The 24388-nt window shown below is 37.6% G+C and overlaps 1 protein-coding gene across 5 annotated transcripts in view; it reads right to left on the bottom strand.

Moving 5' to 3' along the window:
* Positions 1–4437: 4437 nt before the first annotated feature.
* LOC121375717 (polyadenylate-binding protein-interacting protein 1-like) overlaps positions 4438–24388 on the bottom strand; it is a 53157-nt gene continuing 33206 nt past the window's right edge. For all 5 annotated transcript variants that reach the window (XM_041503311.1, XM_041503310.1, XM_041503312.1 and 2 more), the window contains 4 exons: positions 21871–22003; positions 21279–21359; positions 12511–12665; positions 4438–7689 (listed from right to left, as the gene is read on the bottom strand). In XM_041503311.1, the coding sequence (XP_041359245.1) occupies positions 7614–7689; positions 12511–12665; positions 21279–21359; positions 21871–22003 (445 nt within the window). In that variant the 3' untranslated portion in view covers positions 4438–7613. The remainder of the gene's footprint in view (positions 7690–12510; positions 12666–21278; positions 21360–21870; positions 22004–24388) is intronic.

The raw sequence follows: 24388 nt of genomic DNA, 5'->3' as shown, positions 1-24388 counted from the left end.
GAGAACTGGCAACTCTTGGATGAAAAATGGGCCTTTCGCGATGAATTAAGGGCGTTCAAGTTTTAGGGTGAATTAAGGGATGCTAAGGAGAACACTGGTATTAGATTCAGCGATTCTTTTCTACAGTATCTCATGTTTCTGTGCATAAGAAGGATACCAGAACCTTTTTCACTGACTTTCCAAACTACCATATGCAATATTATTGGGGCTATTCAGTATGTGATGATGACATTGATAACACTTGGATTTAATCTTTTTTTACCAGGATCTCTATTTTCTAATAAAAACAGACTTTACAAAATCAATAAAATTATATCGAGAAACAATAGACAACACATATTTATTATTTTCTTTTTCTATTATCATTATAAACCAATGATCAAATGATATTTGCATTGTGTTTAATGTGTGTTAATTTACAGTAATTTGTTGTTTTAACTGGTTTATTAATCAGGTTGAAAGTGATAGCCTTTGAAACTGTGCCTCTTGTCAAAGGTAACTGACACTGTTTTAGATTTGAAAGGAAGGAATCTTTTATTTAACAATGCACTCGTCATTTTAATTACGGATATATAGAGTCGGACATGTTTAGGGATCACACAGATAATATTAGGGAGGAAACCTGCTGCTGTCACACAATGGATTACTCTTTCCGATTAACAATAAGGGACCTTTTATATGCATCAGCCCACAGACAGGATAATAAATAGTGTAGCCTTTGTTACACCAGTTGTAGAGCACTGGCTGGAATGAGAAACAGCCCTATAGGACCACCAACAGGAATCAATCCTAGATCGACTGCGTATTAAACTATGTCCTGGCCTGCATGGGATTAGGCAATTAAAATATTAATGGCAATTTTTATGTATATATATATATATATATATAAAAAATAATGCTACAAAATGTTCTGAAGATGGAACCACAAAGGTGAGGGACCAAGTAAATTTGAGATGTATCCGGTTTAAAAGGCTAAGTTCTGTACTAATATTTGAAAAGGGACGCTGTAGCTAGAGGGAGCAATGTATGTGTGGTCATGGAACATGTATGGAAACTAAATTTAGGTTCCTCCATTTTAATACAATGTGTTAATATGTATCCGATATCAGCAAGTTTAAGGAATAAAAAAGGACTTGATAAAATTAATAGTTTTTAAAGTTTTTGTAAAGTTTTCTAATAAGATACTTGCTTAAATTTATTGTTGATGAAAAGCCTTACAAATGAACCAGTAGACAAGTCTGATGTGTTATATATATATAACTACTGTCTATATATTGTCTACTGGTTGTTCATTTGTAACAAATGTTCATATATATATATATATATATATATATGTGTGTGTGTGTGTGTGTATGTGTATGTGTACATATGTATGTATATGTATATGTATATGTACATACATACATATATATATATATATATACATATATATATACATGTATATATACATATATATGGGTTATTTAAAATTGTTTAAAGAAATAATTTTCTTTAACAAAGTGTAGGCCAATTATTTCTTTTAAAGTTTTAAATAAAAAATATAGGCCTACTCGTTTTATTTTATTATTTTTATTTGTGTGTGCGCGCGCTCGTTTGTAATGCTTTACTTGAAATATGGACCAGACGCTTTAAAAATACATGGACTAAAAATATTTATTCAGGTGAAAAGAAAAAGAAAAAAAAGGAAGTTTGCTATAGTTTTGAACTCGGTCAATCGTCAAATTTTATGGGTGGAAAGAGTACATGTATCTCCTCCATACAGGAGCTATGTAGAATAGCGTTCCCGTGCTACAAGCGGTAATTTAAGCACGTGTTGGCCATTCTTTGCTATTCACGCTACGCTAGTTCGCTTTGTTACTAATGGCCATTATGATAGACTTCTGCCTACCAGATGCGCGCGCATGTTGATACGTGACGTCACTTCCCTAAACACATGGCTTCTCCTATACTCGCGACAATATTTAAAGGTGCATTATCATAGCTGCAAGTTTCACATTCTGTTTGTTTATTTTTCATACAAACATCTCTTCTACCAAAATTTTGTACATAATATATTGCAAATTATTTACTTAAAGTTTTATTGTTTGTTTTTTTGTTTGTTTAGGGGTTTTTTTGCAGTTATTCAAGGTATGTTCAATTTCAAAACAAAAAATACTTTTGGAGGGAATTTGTTAGGTAAACTATTTTTGGACCGTTAGAACTTTTTTAAAAACAATCTCCCAATAATTGGGTACGAAAGTAACAAAAAAATTAATTAATTAATTGAAATCTGTGTTAGTACAAATATTAGAACCGACACTGGTATTCTAAACCAGAAAATGTTTTTTAATATGTAACTTTAATTGCTAAAAGGGATCAGTTAGTCAGCAACATCTTAACAAAGCAGTAAAGTCTGGAGTCTCTTTTAAGAACTCACAATTAAAGGAACTGTAACCAAACTGTAACCAAGATTTAAAACCAACAACAACCATTTCAGATTTTATACTTTTTATTTAATTTTCTGAAGATGTAGACAACAAAATACAAATCAACATCACTCCCTGAACTCACTCTTGCTTTTTGTCGTGTTAGGGAGCACAAATAATGAGTATATCAGTTAGGCTCACAACATATCTAAGATATTGCATAACAAGTGGCCAATGAAATACCAGTTCAGCCATTCTGTAGCTGAAATAACATCAAAATTTTAGTTACTGCATCTGCACATTTCTAGATACCATAATAATAATATTAATAATAATACAGATTTAAAAATACAAAACAAAACATAGCCAAATATCTTCACCCATGACATCCATCTGTTGTTTTAACCTGTCCAGAAATTGATATTAAGTGGTATGTCATGACAGTGAAACTGAATCAACAGTTAATAATTCACTGAAAATTATGAAGTTTTTATCACAAAATGATATGTATATATATAATTTATATCAAGATGTTGAAACCTAAAGAACATAACTGTTTTTTTAGAAATCATGTTAAAATTAGCATTTTTAAGCTTAACAAAATTTTGATATATTTTGTTTTTTAAATGTCTTAACCAATTAACAGAAATGCTCCTGAAACATGTCTTAAATGAGCTCTTTTTAAAATATATTACAAACTATATTTGACAAATTCAATTTAGTTTAAATACAGAACTTTGCAACAAAATATGATCATTGTCTTATAAGTGACCATAAATTGATTGAGTTAAGGGTAACTTATTTTCAGATGATATTCATATATGAATTGCAAGCTTCAACTCGAAGAACCATTACTTACACAGGAAATTAGCATAGCAATACAGAATAAAATAGAATCATAATTACGTTTGACATCTTGTCAAATCAAATGTCAGTGATCTACCAGTAATGCAAAAGGAGAGACGAACTGTCATCACATTATATTTACATATGAATAAGATCACATGAGCAATAACTCTGTCACACACAGACAAAACAAAATCGAAATAAAGACATTAAATATTTCATTGCGCCATTTGTCGATCCCATGTAATTACAAATGTCAGGTGAAGAGGACGGAAAACCTGACAAAGAAAAACATGTCCCTTGCATGTGACTGCACAAGACATGATGCACCCAATCCTACTCACAGGAGCTACACAAGAACATGATCAACATGTTCAAATGGAGTTGATATGTTGAAAGAATCACATCAACAACATTCCACTAAATGTACCAAATGATGAACAAACATGAAGCAAATACACCAACAAATTCATTATTAATATTTGTTTTGTTCTATTTAAAACAAAACCCCTATTTTTCTGCCTTAATTCCACCCCCACCCGCAAAAACACATATGACAAAAACTAACATTTTCTTTATAATAATATAATTACATGTCTATTTCTACTAAGAAACACTCTGTTCTAAAATACCCGATATGCCAACGAAATGTGCTGTTAGTGGCCACTTAAACAGGAGAGCCTGATTCTGAAAATCTTAAATGTACAGCAAAGTTTCCACATTGTATTTGTACTTTGTAGATTCTCTACAATTCTGTGTGCTTGTAATTTTTATCAGAGTTGAATATGACGTTGGACACGAAATGTGAAAAATATTGCAATGTCTTGGAAAGTTCAAGTTTCTTTTGCTTAATGACACCACTAGAGCACATTGATTTCTTAATCATCGGCTATTGGATGTAAAACATTTGTTAATTTTGTAATGTCTGGAAAGTAGGGAAGTTTCAACAAGTCACAGACCCTAGTTTCAACCCGTGACAATAAACTAACTTTAGTTAGTTACAAAAGTGTAAGATATACGGATAAAGATACAATAAAGTGAGACAAGAGTCTGTGATGATGAAACGGAAAAATACCCTTAAAAAATAGACTACACTGTCTTCATAACCATTACTTCTAAGAGGTACATGTGTTTTTATAATATAAGGAAAATGCATTTTGTGGTATTGGAAGCAACAGGATGACCACAAACACTTCAAATGTACAGAAATGGATTATATAAACAGTAAAATTTAAGAAAAGTCCAATTTTAATTATCAAAAACGGCTACAACAGTGAAAAATATGTCATAGTGTTTAAAAACTAGGATCTGCCACTTTAATGTGAGCCTCTGACCACAGAACAGGAACAACTTTTGATTAGTGTTAAAATGTAAAATTGCGTGTAAATTGAGATGTTTTTCAGCACTAGTGTTCACAAATTATTCCCCAAGTAGCACATTCCTATCTTTAAAAATAAATTTTATACTTCAAAATGACAGTAAGTGGCAGTCCAGGAGAACTAATAACAGCAAAACAGATGAGTTCATGAACACTGTAGAGATGTGGTCTGTGTTAGATAGATTACTACGAGATGATAGAATGTCAAACAGTAAACATTTACACAACTGACTTTTGATTATATTTGGAACTTTTCAAAATTATTTGATTACATGTTTGTTTTCCACATTCTGTGAACCTCCAGTGAGTCAAGAGACTGTCCCTATAGTTTAGAGAATCAGTGGTGTGGAGGTTAATAAGTCTCACAGTCCAAAACAAGAGTGTTACAAACTGCCAGATGACTGTGGGTAAAGGATGACTTATCAGTACCAGAGGCAAGAGACAAAACCCTAAACTCTGAACAAAGCCAAGTTATACTTCTTAAACCGTCTGACTATGGAATAATCCTGAGGGAATGAATGAAAGAATGTTTAACAACACACCAGCATAAAAATAATCCCAAGCAATAACATTGTGAGTTGTACCTTTAATGAAATTAACATTCTCGTTGGACATACAAGTTTCTGAACAATTTTGTGAATTATTGAATCATATGACCAATATACATTTTTTAGATTTTTGAACATGAGATCTATTTGTATTGTTGATTATTTTGAGAAACAAATGGTAGCAGTAAACCATATAGAATCTCACAGGGCCAAAGTTGGAAGAGCACCTAACTTTTCATATGACAGTTAAAACTACCAGTCCTGCCACGGTTAATAAATGTGACAGGTGTTTGTTGTCATAAAATGTTGCTTCTTCTAGCCAGTAACTTCCTCCAATTCTATTTGAATTAGTTTCAGTGTACCCGATACTATTGTACTTGAAATGTGTGGGGTTCTACTAAAAACAGCATAACAAGTATTGTGCAGAACTAAGGTTGTCAAAGACCCTTCCCATCATGTCTGAAGCAGCTTAACACCCATTTGTTTTCTGATTTACTTTAAGGGTGAGGGGTGGTAGTATAGATATTCATGGGGTGCAAGTTGATTGAAATACTATCCATACCAGTTTTAGCCACATGTTACTATTGTTGTCTTTGGGATCTGATTTGGCGATATATGCCCATTACAAGCACCAACAAAACAAAGACAAAAACCTCAACACAACAAACAGGCGAAACAGACGATGTTATTACCAATATAAAGACAAAATCTGAAGCTGTAGAAATGACTAGTATACTGGCAACGTTAAAACATCCAAAACATAGAGCAAGGACAGTCAGAAATAAATTACAAGATTTGTCTTAATCAATTACAAAATTCGGAGAGAAAAGAAATAAACATTTTCAATTTTATATAAATATAAAACATATATAATAGCACTTTCATAATAATCAATTATTTTTTTTACAAATATATAGTACATATGTACAGGAATATACATGTGTATGTATACAAGACACATTCCATACAGAAAACGTGTACTCAAAAACATGTTTAACAAAAATACTGAAAGAAGTGCTAAACATTACAGTACTTTCATATTAAATAACAATAATCCATCACCACAATACCTTTTGAGGAGAAACAACAAACGTTTGTTATTCAGTTGTGTTTTGATTGTTTTGTGTCCCCACCCCACACTGTTGATATTATAGGAATAAAATATAAATTCATTGGCTGCATGCTTTTTAAATAAATTAAATATTCATATTAGTAATGTCCCCATCACAAATCATTGCAGTATTCAAACAAACACCAGAGCCCACACTTATAAAACTCTACGGTATGGACTCCAATCTTTACTGGCCTCACATGCATGCTATTTGTATGGCATTGCCATGACGTTAAAGTCGTAATTCAATGTGTAGGTAAAATGAAATTCGACTGGTTAATGACCTCTAAACCAGCAGACACACCCCACAGTTTTGGGAATTCACTTGTGCCTGTTTACATATCACTGTTTAATTTGACATACACTTTTAAAATGTAAATTTTCGAAGTAAAATGCATGTTCCTCTAACGTGTGATGGAAATGCTACACAAAAGGGTTGTGCGAGTGATGTAACACAACAGGAATACAGAAGTAAATAACGGTAAGAATGCTGAATGTATCATTTCTGAACACCAGTTATTATGTCCAAAACAAGTAAAATCATTAAGTATGGCTGACTTTTGTGGTTATGAAAACAATCAACACAAAATGAAAATTAGGAACAAGTCGTATTGCAAATAAAGAGTATTTTTAAAATTTGTTTGTAACATTAAATATAAAGTGGACAGTTACAAGCACAATGGTAGTGACCGAGTTTTTTGTTACTGTGTGTTCTTTCTGAAATTTTTTTAACAAAACTGAAAAAGGACATTTGCTGAATTAGAATATGGAGAACTATTTTGAACTTGGCCATTAGCAGACGTTAATGGTGGTTTTACTTTGCCTTATTTGATAAAACTCATTTGCGACAGTGATACAAGCTTTAACATCTACAAATTACTAAATACCTCCCCCCCCCCCCCCCAATTAAATAAAGGAATGTTCCAATATCTTTCAAAATAGAAATTCGAAATGTGTACTTTGATGATTTGGAAAAATATGACATTATATCTATGGTAGTCTCTATCTTGCGATCTTGAAATCCCTAGGTGTGGATTTTGGAAACCCTACAATCCGAATCAGACCCCTGATTGATGTGCAACTGGCGGCAGACTTGGGTTGACTCCGATCAGATCTGTATGTGGTGTGTGAACATGATTCAAAGGCAAGACGACCAACAGCTACTGACTGACTAATGTGGTTCGTGTGGCAGGATTTGACGAATGGAAGGGTGTATGGAATCGGTACCCGATGAGAAGTTACATCTTAATGACAATGACAATGACAATGACTGTCTTGGACTAATGCTGTTACTGTGGATGCTACTGTTACTGAGGATGCTGCTGTTACTGTGGATGCTGCTGCTGTCTCAGGAACTCTTCGAAATCTGCGTCCATTTCATCATCCATTCCATTGTCAGCACTGAAAACAAACAAAATATTGAAAACAGAAATATAACATCACCTATCCCATTGTCAACATGGAAAATATTGAAAACTGAAATATATCATCATCCATCCCATTGTCAACACTGAAAACAAACAAAATATTGAAACAGAAATATATCATCATCCATCCCATTGTCAACACAAAAAACAGATGTAGATCTGGGTTAAAATTTTACTGCAACAAAAAGTGTCGTTACTTGCCGTTGTGCTCTGAAACGCTGTTGAAGGCAAGAAAAATGCTGTGTTTGTCACCATGTTCTTCACATATTTCCATGTTGTATATGTCAGAAATAGTAAAACTGTCAATATTACTATGATAATAAAATGCATCAGTATCCAACAAATTTCATAGGCTAGAGCCCAAGACACCAGGGTGAAATAATTTTTGTTTGAGAAAATTTGATAGAAAGTAAGTTGTCTTTGTGCCCCTCCAACTTGCTTCAAATGGTGCCTTTAATTCTGTTACACTTGCTGTGCCCCCCCCCCCAAAATTACATTGTGACCCTTACAATACCATTGTCAATACTGAAAATATACTATCGTTAACACTGAAAACAAAACCGTTGCACCATCCATTCTACTGTGAATAATGAAACAATAATAGGACTTGTTTAATAATGTCACATCAGCAGCTTGTTCATACCATGACTACTAAACAGCAAACCAATATTAGTGACAAGACAAACTATCTTAGGAAAATCAGCTTAAAAATGTTTTTCCTAGAAATTTGGCAAGGCATGGTAGACAAAACACATTTAGGCTATTTTTATCATTCGCAGGACACTGTATAAATGTAATTTATGTGCTTGCTTTAATAAATGAATGGCAAAATATATAACAGGCATATTTTATTACTTAATAATAAATGTTTTGAGTGTTGAAGGCAATTTTAGAATTAATTATTAAAAAAGGCTTGTTTAATCTCAGGGCAGCATTGCATTGGTTAAGGAAAGATGGCACTAGACTATTAAGGCATGATGCCATATCATGGTAAAATAAGCCAGAGAAAACACTAAAATGCATCCAAGTATCAATCCAGTGTTCTCGCTGCTCCATTTAAGCGGGGCAGCCCGCCCCACTATTGCTGCCCTCCTTTCACGTTCTGCCGCCCTCCTTTATTTTTCTGCACCCCTCTTTATTTTCCCACACCCTACTATATTTTATAGCACCTATCTCCACTATTTCCAAATGCAATTTTTTTTCCACACAAAAATAAATGATCAGTCTGCACACTGGACAAAGGAAACAACCGCATTGTGTGTACAAAATTGACGAAAAACGTCAGTAGCTTAAGACAGTTACTGTATCATAATTTAACAGTATTTTTAACAGCCTCTATTTTGTCCCATACCTGTATTCATTTATATGTTTGATACACACAATAAAAGTTATATATATCATAACATTTTATTTGTTATCGATTCGAAAAACCATTTATTTGGCGCCAAATTTGTCATGTGATCAGATCGGTCATTCTATCTTGTTTCCACTATCGTCTGATATTTTGTCCTCAATTGCAGATTTAACTGGTTGTAACTAATGATTTTTAATTTGTCATTTCTGTTATTGTTTATTCAGCAATTCTTTATAAAATATTTTAAACTTTTTAATTGGGGGTGGGGGGGGGGGGGATATCACCACTTATAAAAATAACTGAAGTGGTAGTCTTCATAATTAAAATCATTTATCTTGGGTGCCAAATAATATATACACTGCCTTTACAAAAAAGAAACTACTTTTTATCAGCTGGCGATATCAAACTGATCCATTCATTCGATAAAGATGGAAATAAAATAAAAATAATTAGTTTATCCCACATATATCTTGAAATCTTTATTAAAATAATATTATTAAAACTTGATCGGTTCAGCAAAACCGGAATTGCCCGTGAATGACTGACAACATCTCCGGTTCAATTAAAAGACGAGACTGCTTGTATTTCGTGTCAACTTTTTTGTCCACAAAGTCAACCAACACACAGTGATATATGGTAACCAAGCTTTCCTTTTTTTATATATTATTTTTTTCTTTCTTTTTTTTGTAGGGTGTGGTGCCGCGCAGCCAACCTCCTTTAATTTTCACCCAGCGAGAACACCGATCAATTACTGCACTAAGAGTAAACAAGTTTGGCTCTGTAAGTTGTTGTTGGTGGGGTTCGACCAGTGAGAGAAAGAGTAAACAAGTGTTAATGATGTATGTGTAGGACTCACTACGGGTAGTTTGGCTCTGTGAAGTTGTTGTCGGCTGGGTTCAACCAGTGAGCAGGGCTCACCCTGGATCAAAAATACCTGTAGCCAAAATATTAGCCAAATGGAATTTTTATTAGCCATACTGAAAATCCTTTAGCCAAATTTGTTTTACGCAGTACTGTATAGAGTATTTATATATGAATATGAAAATGTATCTTTTTCAGCTAATTGTGTACAAACTGGAATAAATAGGAATAACAAAACCTCAATGGGGGCAGGGGCAGTTAATATATTACTTTGATTTTTCAGCGGGGGGTGGGGTTGGGATGTGGTTATGCAATATCTTCAGAGTTTGAAGCCAGTACCCCATACACCCACACCCACTTCTAAGGCCTATGACATTAAATTAACAAAGATACAGAAATATGGGGGTGGGTGGATGTTTATGGATGGTGTTTTTTTCTTTCTTTCTTCCTTTTTTCCCAAATAAAAATTTGAGAGCTTTTTTTTTTTTTAATAGAGCTCATTATTTCTTTAAATAGCAATCTTTATGTTAGTTTGAATTGCTTTTTTTTGTAAGTGACCCATCAATTCCCCACCCCAAACAATTTCATAATTTGTGCCATGTTGTTGCTGTTGATTTCAGCGTTGTGTTAAATGCTTGTTGTGATTTCTGCTTACAAAATACCTCGGCTAAGAATGCCGACTTCACAGTATAAAAAAAAAATTAATTAAAATTTACGGTCTTTTTAAAATCCAGCTAACTTATTAAATGTCACCTCACAGTCTTACAAATTTATATCTAAAATTATCGAACAAATATGATTATTGTAAACTAATTTTATTCAGTGTACATTTAACTGCAATTTGTGTAATTTAAACACTGCATGTTCATTTCCGGCAATCTCGGATCTACATGCGTGCTCTCGACCATGGGTACAAAATAACAAAGACAAAGGAATAAACAAAAACTGCAGTTAGGTATTCATTGATGCGAATAACTATTGTTTTTCTACAAATTTACATCAAGATTTACTTTTGAGTAATCGTATTGTTTAATGTCCGCAACAATGTCTCTTGACAAGCGGGTGTCAGCTGACACTGAAGCGTGACGTATATTCGCACTGAGAGCTGTCCTCAGTTCAGCCAACGAACGTTCTTCCTAACGTTCGCAAACTATTTGATTGGTGTTTGTTGTGTCCATTTGGTTTAACGTGAAGAGCACAAACCAGTCTAGTGAACGTTTTGTTTTCGCTCGGTCTGGCTGAACTTGAGATGGCCCTACATGTCTTTCGGCCCTGAACTGGCATGTGTATTCAAATTGACACGCATTGTCAGTCTCTTTTTATTACTTTGGTTCAAAGATTTTACAAAGTAAAAATAACAAGTTACAGATCTTCCAGACATTGCTGTCATTCATACATGTTGAATGCATGCCGTTAAAATTAATCACCTTGATTATTAAAATAAGCAAACATTATAAGGCCTACGCTGTATTCTGCATGACACCATTTCTCGTTACCGGTCGCGAGATCGCTATTACGCTAATTGAATATTTGGTAGTATTATTATGTTCGAGGTGTCTTATAGATTATGTAACCGTTTGTTCACATCAGAAGACAGAAAATGACTTAGCCAAAATTTTAGCCACGTGCAAATTTTATTAGCCATTTTTTGTAAAAATTAGCCAATGGCTAATTTGGCTACCGACAGCGCGAGCCCTGAGTGAGAGAAAGAGTAAACAAGTGTTAATGATGTGTGTAGAACTCACTACGGGTAGTTTGGCTCTGTGAAGTTGTTGTCGGCGGGGTTCGACCAGTGAGAGAAAGAGTAAACAAGTGTTAATGATGTGTGTAGAACTCACTACGGGTAGTTTGGTTCTGTGAAGTTGTTGTCGACGGGGTTCGACCAGTGAGAGAAAGAGTAAACAAGTGTTAATGATGTGTGTAGAACTCACTACGGGTAGTTTGGCTCTGTGAAGTTGTTGTCGGCGGGGTTCGACCAGTGAGAGAAAGAGTAAACAAGTGTTAATGATGTGTGTAGAACTAACTACGGGTAGTTTGGCTGTGAAGTTGTTGTCGGCGGGGTTCGACCAGTGAGAGAAAGAGTAAACAAGTGTTAATGATGTGTGTAGAACTCACTACGGGTAGTTTGGCTGTGAAGTTGTTGTCGGTGGGGTTCGACCAGTGAGAGAAAGAGTAAACAAGTGTTAATGACGTGTGTGTAGGACTCACTACGGGTAGTTTGGCTCTGTGAAGTTGTTGTCGACGGAGTTCGACCAGTGAGAGAAAGAGTAAACAAGTGTTAATGATGTGTGTAGAACTCACTACGGGTAGTTTGGCTGTGAAGTTGTTGTCGGTGGGGTTCGACCAGTGAGAGAAAGAGTAAACAAGTGTTAATGACGTGTGTGTAGGACTCACTACGGGTAGTTTGGCTCTGTGAAGTTGTTGTCGACGGGGTTCGACCAGTGAGAGAAAGAGTAAACAAGTGTTAATGATGTGTGTAGAACTCACTACGGGTAGTTTGGCTGTGAAGTTGTTGTCGGTGGGGTTTGACCAGTGAGAGAAAGAGTAAACAAGTGTTAATGATGTGTGTGTAGGACTCACTACGGGTAGTTTGGCTCTGTGAAGTTGTTTTCAGCGGGGTTCGACCAGTGCGTGAAGTCGGGCTCGCCGGCGCTGCCGTTCAACGTCTCCTGCTGCCACTGGAGGAACTCCAGGTCTTCCTCCTCGTTGAGGACGTACTGTTCATCGTCGTACGACTGTCGGGGAAAAAATCAGATTAACATCAACAAACACATTTCAACAATATGGCAAAACTGGGCCCATATTTTCGAAGCCATCTTAGCGCCACGAAATCCACATATTAGACAGAAACAATATCACCTATATCGACTTTGTTAAGATCTCATAAAACAAAACACATGCAATTTTTCACCATCTGCCTTGTTGCTTTTTTGTGGGATACTCTTCAAGAGAGGTGGAAGCCTCAAAAGTATGTGACTTAATTAATCTGATGTCATGATGTGTGTGTTATACCATAGCTCATGTCATGTTGTTGTTAGATTATGTCATATCGACACACTCCTCTTGAAATGTATTATGTAATCAAGTAAAATGGCATACAGCTGAAAACTGCATGCATTTTGCCCCATGCAATCTCAGCGATGTTAATATTGGTGACATCGTTACAGTCTCGTACTTGAAATCTGTGTCACAGTAATGTGTTTTTTTCACGTTTTGTGTCTGGACAAATTTTGTGGGAAATCTAACTAATTAAAGGTAGGAGAGTAATTATCGCAGTTGTTAAAAATTTGGTTAAGACTTTACTAATCTGGCTCGGACTTTAGATGATAGAATGTCAAACTGTAAACATTTACATAAATGACTTTTGATTATATTTTGTACTTTTCAAGATTGTTTGATTATATGTTGGTTTTCCATATTCAGTTATGAACTTCCAGTTGGTTAGAGACTGCCCCTATAGTTTAGTGAATCAGTGGTGTAGAGGTTAATAAGTCTCACAGTCCAAAACAAGATTCTTACAAACTGCCAGATGACTGTGGGTAAAGGATGATACCTAAACTCAGAACAAAGTCAAGTTTCACCGATATAGACTTTGTTTACAGATTTAGACTAGATAAACATTGATAAGACTTTATTAACATCAGGGTAGCACGGTATTTGAATGTTAGTATATTTACAAATTGATAAAAAACACACATTTAGTGGAGGCTGGTAGGGGTATAAGTTTAGAGTAGCGTGGTATTTGAATGTTAGTATATTTACAAATTGATAAAAAAAAAACATTTAGTGGAGGCTGGTAGGGGTATAAGTTTAGAGTAGCGTGGTATTTGAATGTTAGTATATTTACAAATTGATAAAAAAAACCCACATTTAGTGGAGGCTGGTAGGGGTATAAGTTTAGAGTAGCGTGGTATTTGAATGTTAGTATATTTATAAATTGATAAAAAAAAAAGCACATTTAGTGGAGGCTGGTAGGGGTATAAGTTTAGAGTAGCGTGGTATTTGTATGTTAGTATATTTACAAATTGATAAAAAAAAAACATTTAGTGGAGGCTGGTAGGGGTATAAGTTTAGAGTAGCGTGGTATTTGAATGTTAGTATATTTACAAATTGATTTTAAAAAAGCACATTTAGTGGAGGCTGGTAGGGGTATAAGTTTTGAGTAGCGTGGTATTTGAATGTTAGTATATTTATAAATTGATTTTAAAAAAGCACATTTAATGGAGGCTGGTAGGGGTATAAGTTTAGAGTAGCGTGGTATTTGAATGTCAGTATATTTCACTCACTGCTCGAATCAATTATAGGCCTAGACAAATTTCCACATTTGTTTAGGAAGGAGAGCTGTTTAGTTTACATGATCTGTGTGTATATTTTGTGCAAAATGTTAAATGTTCATACGTTGATGTTTGCATCCAAAAACAATAAAATAATAAACATCTTTTTAGCTGAAAGCTTGCGTATTGTGCAAAACACTATCAGAGTTAGCCTTATTTTATGTTAAAACGTATAACTTGTATTAGTTTTATAATTAAAAATTAATGTTTTGTTCTACATTTTATTTTATTTTCATTTCAACTTATTTTCATGCTTATATCCAATTAAGGTTCAAGCATTCTGTCCTGGGCACACACCTCAGCTATCTGGGCTGTCTGTCCAGGACAGTGGGTTATTTGTTAATTATTAGTGGTCAGTGAGAGAGAAGAGGGTGTAGTGGCCTTACAGTCATTAAAACTCGCTCTGGGTGGGAGGCGGTACCTACCAGGACAGTGGGTTAGTTGTTAATTATTAGTGGTCAGTGAGAGAGAAGAGGGTGTAGTGGCCTTACAGTCATTAAAACGTGCTCTGGGTGGGAGGCGGTACCTACCAGGACAGTGAGTTAGTTGTTAATTATTAGTGGTCAGTGAGAGAGAAGAGGGTGTAGTGGCCTTACAGTCATTAAAACTTGCTCTGGGTGGGAGGCGGTACCTACCAGGACAGTGGGTTAGTTGTTAATTATTAGTGGTCAGTGAGAGAGAAGAGGGTGTAGTGGCCTTACAGTCATTAAAACTCGCTCTGGGTGGGAGGCGGTACCTACCAGGACAGTGGGTTAGTTGTTAATTATTAGTGGTCAGTGAGAGAGAAGAGGGTGTAGTGGCCTTACAGTTATTAAAACTTGCTCTGGGTGGGAGGCGGTACCTACTAGGACAGTGAGTTAGTTGTTAATTATTAGTGGTCAGTGAGAGAGAAGAGGGTGTAGTGGTCTTACACCTACCCAATGAGTCATTAAGACTCGCTCTGGGTGGGAGTCAATACCTACCAGGACAGTGAGTTAGTTGTTAATTATTAGTGGTCAGTGAGAGAGAAGAGGGTGTAGTGGCCTTACAGTCATTAAAACTTGCTCTGGGTGGGAGTCAGTACCTACCAGGACAGTGGGTTAGTTGTTAATTATTAGTGGTCAGTGAGAGAGAAGAGGGTGTAGTGGCCTTACAGTCATTAAAACTTGCTCTGGGTGGGAGGCGGTACCTACCAGGACAGTGAGTTAGTTGTTAATTATTAGTGGTCAGTGAGAGAGAAGAGGGTGTAGTGGCCTTAGTCATTAAAACTTGCTCTGGGTGGGAGGCGGTACCTATCAGGACAGTGGGTTAGTTGTTAATTATTAGTGGTCAGTGAGAGAGAAGAGGGTGTAGTGGCCTTACAGTTATTAAAACTTGCTCTGGGTGGGAGGCGGTACCTACCAGGACAGTGAGTTAGTTGTTAATTATTAGTGGTCAGTGAGAGAGAAGAGGGTGTAGTGGTCTTACACCTACCCAATGAGTCATTAAGACTCGCTCTGGGTGGGAGTCAGTACCTACCAGGACAGTGGGTTATTTGTTAATTATTAGTGGTCAGTGAGAGAGAAGAGGGTGTAGTGGCCTTACAGTCATTAAAACTTGCTCTGGGTGGGAGGCGGTACCTACCAGGACAGTGAGTTAGTTGTTAATTATTAGTGGTCAGTGAGAGAGAAGAGGGTGTAGTGGCCTTAGTCATTAAAACTTGCTCTGGGTGGGAGGCGGTACCTACCAGGACAGTGGGTTAGTTGTTAATTATTAGTGGTCAGTGAGAGAGAAGAGGGTGTAGTGGCCTTACAGTCATTAAAACTCGCTCTGGGTGGGAGGCGGTACCTATCAGGACAGTGGGTTAGTTGTTAATTATTAGTGGTCAGTGAGAGAGAAGAGGGTGTAGTGGCCTTACAGTTATTAAAACTTGCTCTGGGTGGGAGGCGGTACCTACTAGGACAGTGAGTTAGTTGTTAATTATTAGTGGTCAGTGAGAGAGAAGAGGGTGTAGTGGTCTTACACCTACCCAATGAGTCATTAAGACTCGCTCTGGGTGGGAGTCAGTACCTACCAGGACAGTGAGTTAGTTGTTAATTATTAGTGGTCAGTGAGAGAGAAGAGGGTGTAGTGGCCTTACAGTCATTAAAACTTGCTCTGGGTGGGAGTCAGTACCTACCAGGACAGTGGGTTAGTTGTTAATTATTAGTGGTCAGTGAGAGAGAAGAGGGTGTAGTGGCCTTACAGTCATTAAAACTTGCTCTGGGTGGGAGGCGGTACCTACCAGGACAGTGAGTTAGTTGTTAATTATTAGTGGTCAGTGAGAGAGAAGAGGGTGTAGTGGCCTTAGTCATTAAAACTTGCTCTGGGTGGGAGGCGGTACCTACCAGGACAGTGAGTTAGTTGTTAATTATTAGTGGTCAGTGAGAGAGAAGAGGGTGTAGTGGTCTTACACCTACCCAATGAGTCATTAAGACTCGCTCTGGGTGGGAGTCAGTACCTACCAGGACAGTGGGTTATTTGTTAATTATTAGTGGTCAGTGAGAGAGAAGAGGGTGTAGTGGCCTTACAGTCATTAAAACTCGCTCTGGGTGGGAGGCGGTACCTACCAGGACAGTGGGTTAGTTGTTAATTATTAGTGGTCAGTGAGAGAGAAGAGGGTGTAGTGGCCTTACAGTCATTAAAACGTGCTCTGGGTGGGAGGCGGTACCTACCAGGACAGTGAGTTAGTTGTTAATTATTAGTGGTCAGTGAGAGAGAAGAGGGTGTAGTGGCCTTACAGTCATTAAAACTTGCTCTGGGTGGGAGGCGGTACCTACCAGGACAGTGGGTTAGTTGTTAATTATTAGTGGTCAGTGAGAGAGAAGAGGGTGTAGTGGCCTTACAGTCATTAAAACTCGCTCTGGGTGGGAGGCGGTACCTACCAGGACAGTGGGTTAGTTGTTAATTATTAGTGGTCAGTGAGAGAGAAGAGGGTGTAGTGGCCTTACAGTTATTAAAACTTGCTCTGGGTGGGAGGCGGTACCTACTAGGACAGTGAGTTAGTTGTTAATTATTAGTGGTCAGTGAGAGAGAAGAGGGTGTAGTGGTCTTACACCTACCCAATGAGTCATTAAGACTCGCTCTGGGTGGGAGTCAATACCTACCAGGACAGTGAGTTAGTTGTTAATTATTAGTGGTCAGTGAGAGAGAAGAGGGTGTAGTGGCCTTACAGTCATTAAAACTTGCTCTGGGTGGGAGTCAGTACCTACCAGGACAGTGGGTTAGTTGTTAATTATTAGTGGTCAGTGAGAGAGAAGAGGGTGTAGTGGCCTTACAGTCATTAAAACTTGCTCTGGGTGGGAGGCGGTACCTACCAGGACAGTGAGTTAGTTGTTAATTATTAGTGGTCAGTGAGAGAGAAGAGGGTGTAGTGGCCTTAGTCATTAAAACTTGCTCTGGGTGGGAGGCGGTACCTATCAGGACAGTGGGTTAGTTGTTAATTATTAGTGGTCAGTGAGAGAGAAGAGGGTGTAGTGGCCTTACAGTTATTAAAACTTGCTCTGGGTGGGAGGCGGTACCTACCAGGACAGTGAGTTAGTTGTTAATTATTAGTGGTCAGTGAGAGAGAAGAGGGTGTAGTGGTCTTACACCTACCCAATGAGTCATTAAGACTCGCTCTGGGTGGGAGTCAGTACCTACCAGGACAGTGGGTTATTTGTTAATTATTAGTGGTCAGTGAGAGAGAAGAGGGTGTAGTGGCCTTACAGTCATTAAAACTTGCTCTGGGTGGGAGGCGGTACCTACCAGGACAGTGAGTTAGTTGTTAATTATTAGTGGTCAGTGAGAGAGAAGAGGGTGTAGTGGCCTTAGTCATTAAAACTTGCTCTGGGTGGGAGGCGGTACCTACCAGGACAGTGGGTTAGTTGTTAATTATTAGTGGTCAGTGAGAGAGAAGAGGGTGTAGTGGCCTTACAGTCATTAAAACTCGCTCTGGGTGGGAGGCGGTACCTATCAGGACAGTGGGTTAGTTGTTAATTATTAGTGGTCAGTGAGAGAGAAGAGGGTGTAGTGGCCTTACAGTTATTAAAACTTGCTCTGGGTGGGAGGCGGTACCTACTAGGACAGTGAGTTAGTTGTTAATTATTAGTGGTCAGTGAGAGAGAAGAGGGTGTAGTGGTCTTACACCTACCCAATGAGTCATTAAGACTCGCTCTGGGTGGGAGTCAGTACCTACCAGGACAGTGAGTTAGTTGTTAATTATTAGTGGTCAGTGAGAGAGAAGAGGGTGTAGTGGCCTTACAGTCATTAAAACTTGCTCTGGGTGGGAGTCAGTACCTACCAGGACAGTGGGTTAGTTGTTAATTATTAGTGGTCAGTGAGAGAGAAGAGGGTGTAGTGGCCTTACAGTCATTAAAACTTGCTCTGGGTGGGAGGCGGTACCTACCAGGACAGTGAGTTAGTTGTTAATTATTAGTGGTCAGTGAGAGAGAAGAGGGTGTAGTGGCCTTAGTCATTAAAACTTGCTCTGGGTGGGAGGCGGTACCTACCAGGACAGCGAGTTAGTTGTTAATTATTAGTGGTCAGTGAGAGAGAAGAGGGTGTAGTGGTCTTACACCTACCCAATGAGTCATTAAGACTCGCTCTGGGTGGGAGTCAGTACCTACCAGGACAGTGGGTTATTTGTTAATTATTAGTGGTCAGTGAGAGAGAAGAGGGTGTAGTGGCCTTACAGTCATTAAAACTCGCTCTGGGTGGGAGGCGGTACCTACCAGGACAGTGGGTTAGTTGTTAATTATTAGTGGTCAGTGAGAGAGAAGAGGGTGTAGTGGCCTTAGTCATTAAAACTTGCTCTGGGTGGGAGGCGGTACCTACCAGGACAGTGAGTTAGTTGTTAATTATTAGTGGTCAGTGAGAGAGAAGAGGGTGTAGTGGCCTTACAGTCATTAAAACTTGCTCTGGGTGGGAGTCAGTACCTACCAGGACAGTGGGTTAGTTGTTAATTATTAGTGGTCAGTGAGAGAGAAGAGGGTGTAGTGGCCTTACAGTCATTAAAACTTGCTCTGGGTGGGAGTCAGTACCTACCAGGACAGTGAGTTAGTTGTTAATTATTAGTGGTCAGTGAGAGAGAAGAGGGTGTAGTGGCCTTACAGTCATTAAAACTTGCTCTGGGTGGGAGTCAGTACCTACCAGGACAGTGGGTTAGTTGTTAATTATTAGTGGTCAGTGAGAGAGAAGAGGGTGTAGTGGCCTTACAGTCATTAAAACTTGCTCTGGGTGGGAGGCGGTACCTACCAGGACAGCGAGTTAGTTGTTAATTATTAGTGGTCAGTGAGAGAAAAGAGGGTGTAGTGGCCTTACAGTCATTAAAACTTGCTCTGGGTGGGAGGCGGTACCTACCAGGACAGTGAGTTAGTTGTTAATTATTAGTGGTCAGTGAGAGAGAAGAGGGTGTAGTGGCCTTAGTCATTAAAACTTGCTCTGGGTGGGAGGCGGTACCTACCAGGACAGTGAGTTAGTTGTTAATTATTAGTGGTCAGTGAGAGAGAAGAGGGTGTAGTGGCCTTACAGTCATTAAAACTTGCTCTGGGTGGGAGTCAGTACCTACCAGGACAGTGAGTTAGTTGTTAATTATTAGTGGTCAGTGAGAGAGAAGAGGGTGTAGTGGCCTTACAGTCATTAAAACTTGCTCTGGGTGGGAGTCAGTACCTACCAGGACAGTGGGTTAGTTGTTAATTATTAGTGGTCAGTGAGAGAGAAGAGGGTGTAGTGGCCTTACAGTCATTAAAACTTGCTCTGGGTGGGAGGCGGTACCTACCAGGACAGCGAGTTAGTTGTTAATTATTAGTGGTCAGTGAGGGAAAAGAGGGTGTAGTGGCCTTACAGTCATTAAAACTTACTCTGGGTGGGAGGCGGTACCTACCAGGACAGTGAGTTAGTTGTTAATTATTAGTGGTCAGTGAGAGAGAAGAGGGTGTAGTGGCCTTAGTCATTAAAACTTGCTCTGGGTGGGAGGCGGTACCTATCAGGACAGTGGGTTAGTTGTTAATTATTAGTGGTCAGTGAGAGAGAAGAGGGTGTAGTGGCCTTACAGTCATTAAAACTTGCTCTGGGTGGGAGGCGGTACCTACCAGGACAGTGAGTTAGTTGTTAATTATTAGTGGTCAGTGAGAGAGAAGAGGGTGTAGTGGCCTTAGTCATTAAAACTTGCTCTGGGTGGGAGGCGGTACCTACCAGGACAGTGAGTTAGTTGTTAATTATTAGTGGTCAGTGAGAGAGAAGAGGGTGTAGTGGCCTTACAGTCATTAAAACTTGCTCTGGGTGGGAGGCGGTACCTACCAGGACAGTGAGTTAGTTGTTAATTATTAGTGGTCAGTGAGAGAGAAGAGGGTGTAGTGGCCTTACAGTTATTAAAACTCGCTCTGGGTGGGAGGCGGTACCTACCAGGACAGCGAGTTAGTTGTTAATTATTAGTGGTCAGTGAGAGAGAAGAGGGTGTAGTGGCCTTACAGTCATTAAAACTTGCTCTGGGTGGGAGTCAGTACCTACCAGGACAGCGAGTTAGTTGTTAATTATTAGTGGTCAGTGAGAGAGAAGAGGGTGTAGTGGCCTTACAGTCATTAAAACTTGCTCTGGGTGGGAGGCGGTACCGAGCTGCGAACCCTGTACCTACCAGCCTTATATCCGATGGCTTAACCACGACACCACCAAGGCTGGTTTTGTTCTACAAACAAAAATACAATTACAATTAAATGTTAAAGGGAGCTAACTCAACAATAATATATGGGGAATTCCCCACAAATGCCTGAAACCCTAGTGGTACAGGTTAATGTACAAACATTTCCAAGTACCCCCCCCCCCCCCCCCCCCCAAAAAAAAAATTAATAGTTCAGGTTTTTATTCAAAATGTTCAATAAAAGATGTTTTAATTGCAAAGGTCGGAATGCTCTTTTTCTTAAAATAAGACTAATAAAGGAAGGTATTGCATAAATGATGAGGTAATAACTGACTTAACATAACAAGTATTGTAAAACAACCTTAAACAAAATTATTCTATTTGGGCCAGTGTTTACTAACCTCTTCTGGTTCATCAAATGCAAACCCAGCCTGCTCTCTGGAGATAGTTTGTCCTGACTCATTGTAGAAGATGGGTTCTGACTGAAAAACAAAACATCAACACTTTTAAATTCCTTTCACCATCTTGTAGAAATTTTCAATCAATTCCAAGGAATGTGTTCACATGTTTCAGATGTTTTGATTAACAAAGAAAAGTATGTAATACAGAAAACACACTTTGGGTTGGCACTGAAAGTGGATTGTGTGTGTAAAATAAAAAATCACAGTATGTTTGTACTGATAGAGGTTTGTTTGTTTATAGTGTAATACAGAAAACTCTCTGACGCCAGAACTGTAGTACATACCAACAGTGGTTTGTATCTTTATAGATAGATAATACAGAGAACAGTGTGTTTACAGAGTGTAATATAGAAAACTCACTGTAGTTAGATACCGGTAGTGGTTTGTGTTTATAGAGTGTAACACAGAAAACTCACTGTAGTTAGATACCGGTAGTGGTTTGTGTGTTTATAGAGTGTAACACAGAAAACTCACTGTAGTTAGATACCGGTAGTGGTTTGTGTGTTTATAGAATGTAATACAGAAAACTCACCGATGCCAAATCTGAATGTTGATATGAATAGTGGTTGAAGTCAGCATTTTGTGATGATAATGTTGATGAACCTTTCCGACCCCAGTCAGATTCACGCAATTTCACAACAGTTTGTATCAAGAACTTTGTATTGCTGAAAATAAATAACATAACACTATTAACAGTCCTGTTTTGTTTGGAAATTGGTCATTTGCAATGCGATTCTCCCATTAAACTCCGGGTTGGATAGAGTACTCAAATATGAATCCTGCGTTTAACAGCCGTAAAGTGAATAACAACCTAGTTACACAACAAGTTACTGACGCAGGACATATGTAAAACCAATTCAAAATGATCAACAATGATTAATTTAAGTTGAGAACTGTAATACTCAGCTATGTTGTAATAATGCATTACAATTCTAATGATAATGACATCGTACTAACAGACTAACAGTTCGCAGACATCATTTAGTCTAGGCAAAAATAGAAAAAATATTATTTTGTTTAATGACACCACTGATTAATTAATCACAGGCTATTGGATGTCAAACATTCGATAATTATGACTCGTATTCAGTAAAGAAAACCTGCTACATTTTTCCATTAGCAGCAAGGGATCTTTTATATGCACTTTCTCAGAGACAAGAAAGCACATACCATGGCCTTTGACCAGTTGTGTTGCACTGGTTGGAAGGAGAAAAATCCCAATCAGCTGATTGGATCCATCGAGGTGGTTTGATCCTGCAATGCAAGCACCTCAGGCGAGTGCTCAACCGACTGAGCTAAATCCTGACACCTAGGCAAAACAAGTGCTAAAGGCACCAATTATGTGATCTTTGTTAAATGACACCGTAGCAACTATGGCTATGTTGTGCCTAACACATGGTTATTTGACACTTTATCTAAGTGACAGAGAAAAACTGTTGCTGTCACACAGGCTACACGTATTAAAACGCATCATGGGAAATTTTTGGGAAGTAAAGGAACCTATTTAGCAATTATAAGTGCAAATCAAAATGCCACATTAGTTAGTATATGTTGTAATGGACCCTACTAGTGTGTCCATTAATTATTACGAGTATTTATAGTAATGTACGAAATCACGTGATTAACACATTAATGGCAAACAGCTGATTTTGACACTTTAGCTGAGAGCAAATTTATTTTACTTAATAGGACGATATTTCGATGAACTTGTTACTCTGTACATGTTGGTACTGATTTCACTGCACTATAAATAACGTAGAATTATGTTATTTCCCTTAGTTAATGTTATTTTGGAGTTTAAAATATTCCTATTTATGCACCTATTCGCAGACAAATTCACTGATGCCCGCCATATTGACTTCACCAGTGTTGTTGCCACAGGGGTCGAAAATACAACACATGTTAAAAATAAATTAATTTGTTAACATTAAAATGTTGTAAAATGATGTTAAATGACAAAGTTATTTGTTTATAATGTGTACAGAATTACTCCAATATGCTGTACGAGTTTACTGGTGATTTTTATAGCACTTGGTAGTCTAAAATAGCACAGCTTTTGGATACATTACCACAAAATAATGGGGACATTGTTTTACGTTGACTTATATCGTACAAGGAATTGTTGTATAATATTAAGTATTGCTGTACCCCACTAATTCCGTTTGGAGCAGAGTTTGCCCCTTCGTATTTACTGTGTAAAAAATTAATAAACAAGTAGCAATAAATGTAAATTTTCGAAGCATGTCGAACGGCCGACTCGAAGTTTGTCCTATAAATTGTACCGCTAATACTTATTTGATTATGGGGCAGCAAAGTGTACATGAATACTATAGTATAATAGTAGATTCTGGATCCGTTGGGGGCAGAACCTGCCCATGTTATTTATACGGTTATTTAGCATTTTCTTTGTGAAATAGATCCGATCTGGTGCATCGTCAAGCCAAATTATGTAACAGGATTGGTTAGATGATGTCATGTGACGGCATATGAAAGCCATAAAAGGAGCGAAGGAACGTTTGTTTATAACTTTGCATTTCGGTGTTAAAGTCGAAACATCTAAAATAATAAGAAGAAGAAAATGGAAGATTACCGTTATGACAAACAGTTAACTATTTAGGCCTGACATTTGGAATGGCGACTGACACTGTTTAAAGTATTTAAATGAAATTAAATTATAACTGTCTGCATTCCTATTACACTACTTTTGCTAAGTTCGTAGCTCAGCTTCACTCGAACACCTGACAGAATCTACTGGATAACGATGTTGATGTTGCTGTGTTTGTTATTTATTTATATGTATGTATGTATGTATGTATGTATGTATGTATGTATGTGTGGCAGATGATGTTTTAATATTGTGTAAATATGTAATTTGTTATTTTAATATTTCGCAGGTATTTGTCAGATATTGTTGTCTGCCAAATAGTATTTATTCTATTAGTTTTCTCAGTCAGGTACCCTTTATCTGATTGGCTAATAGCACTGCATGCTTTTCACGTGCACACACTACATGAACAGCAGACATGTTTGACGGGTTTTGACAGGCGACA

This window comes from Gigantopelta aegis, chromosome 6 (genome assembly GCF_016097555.1).
Source record: "Gigantopelta aegis isolate Gae_Host chromosome 6, Gae_host_genome, whole genome shotgun sequence".
NCBI classification, from domain to species: Eukaryota; Metazoa; Mollusca; class Gastropoda; order Neomphalida; family Peltospiridae; genus Gigantopelta; species Gigantopelta aegis.
The sequence above is the reverse complement of the archived record's forward strand: the minus strand, read 5'-3'. Positions and strand labels throughout refer to the sequence as shown.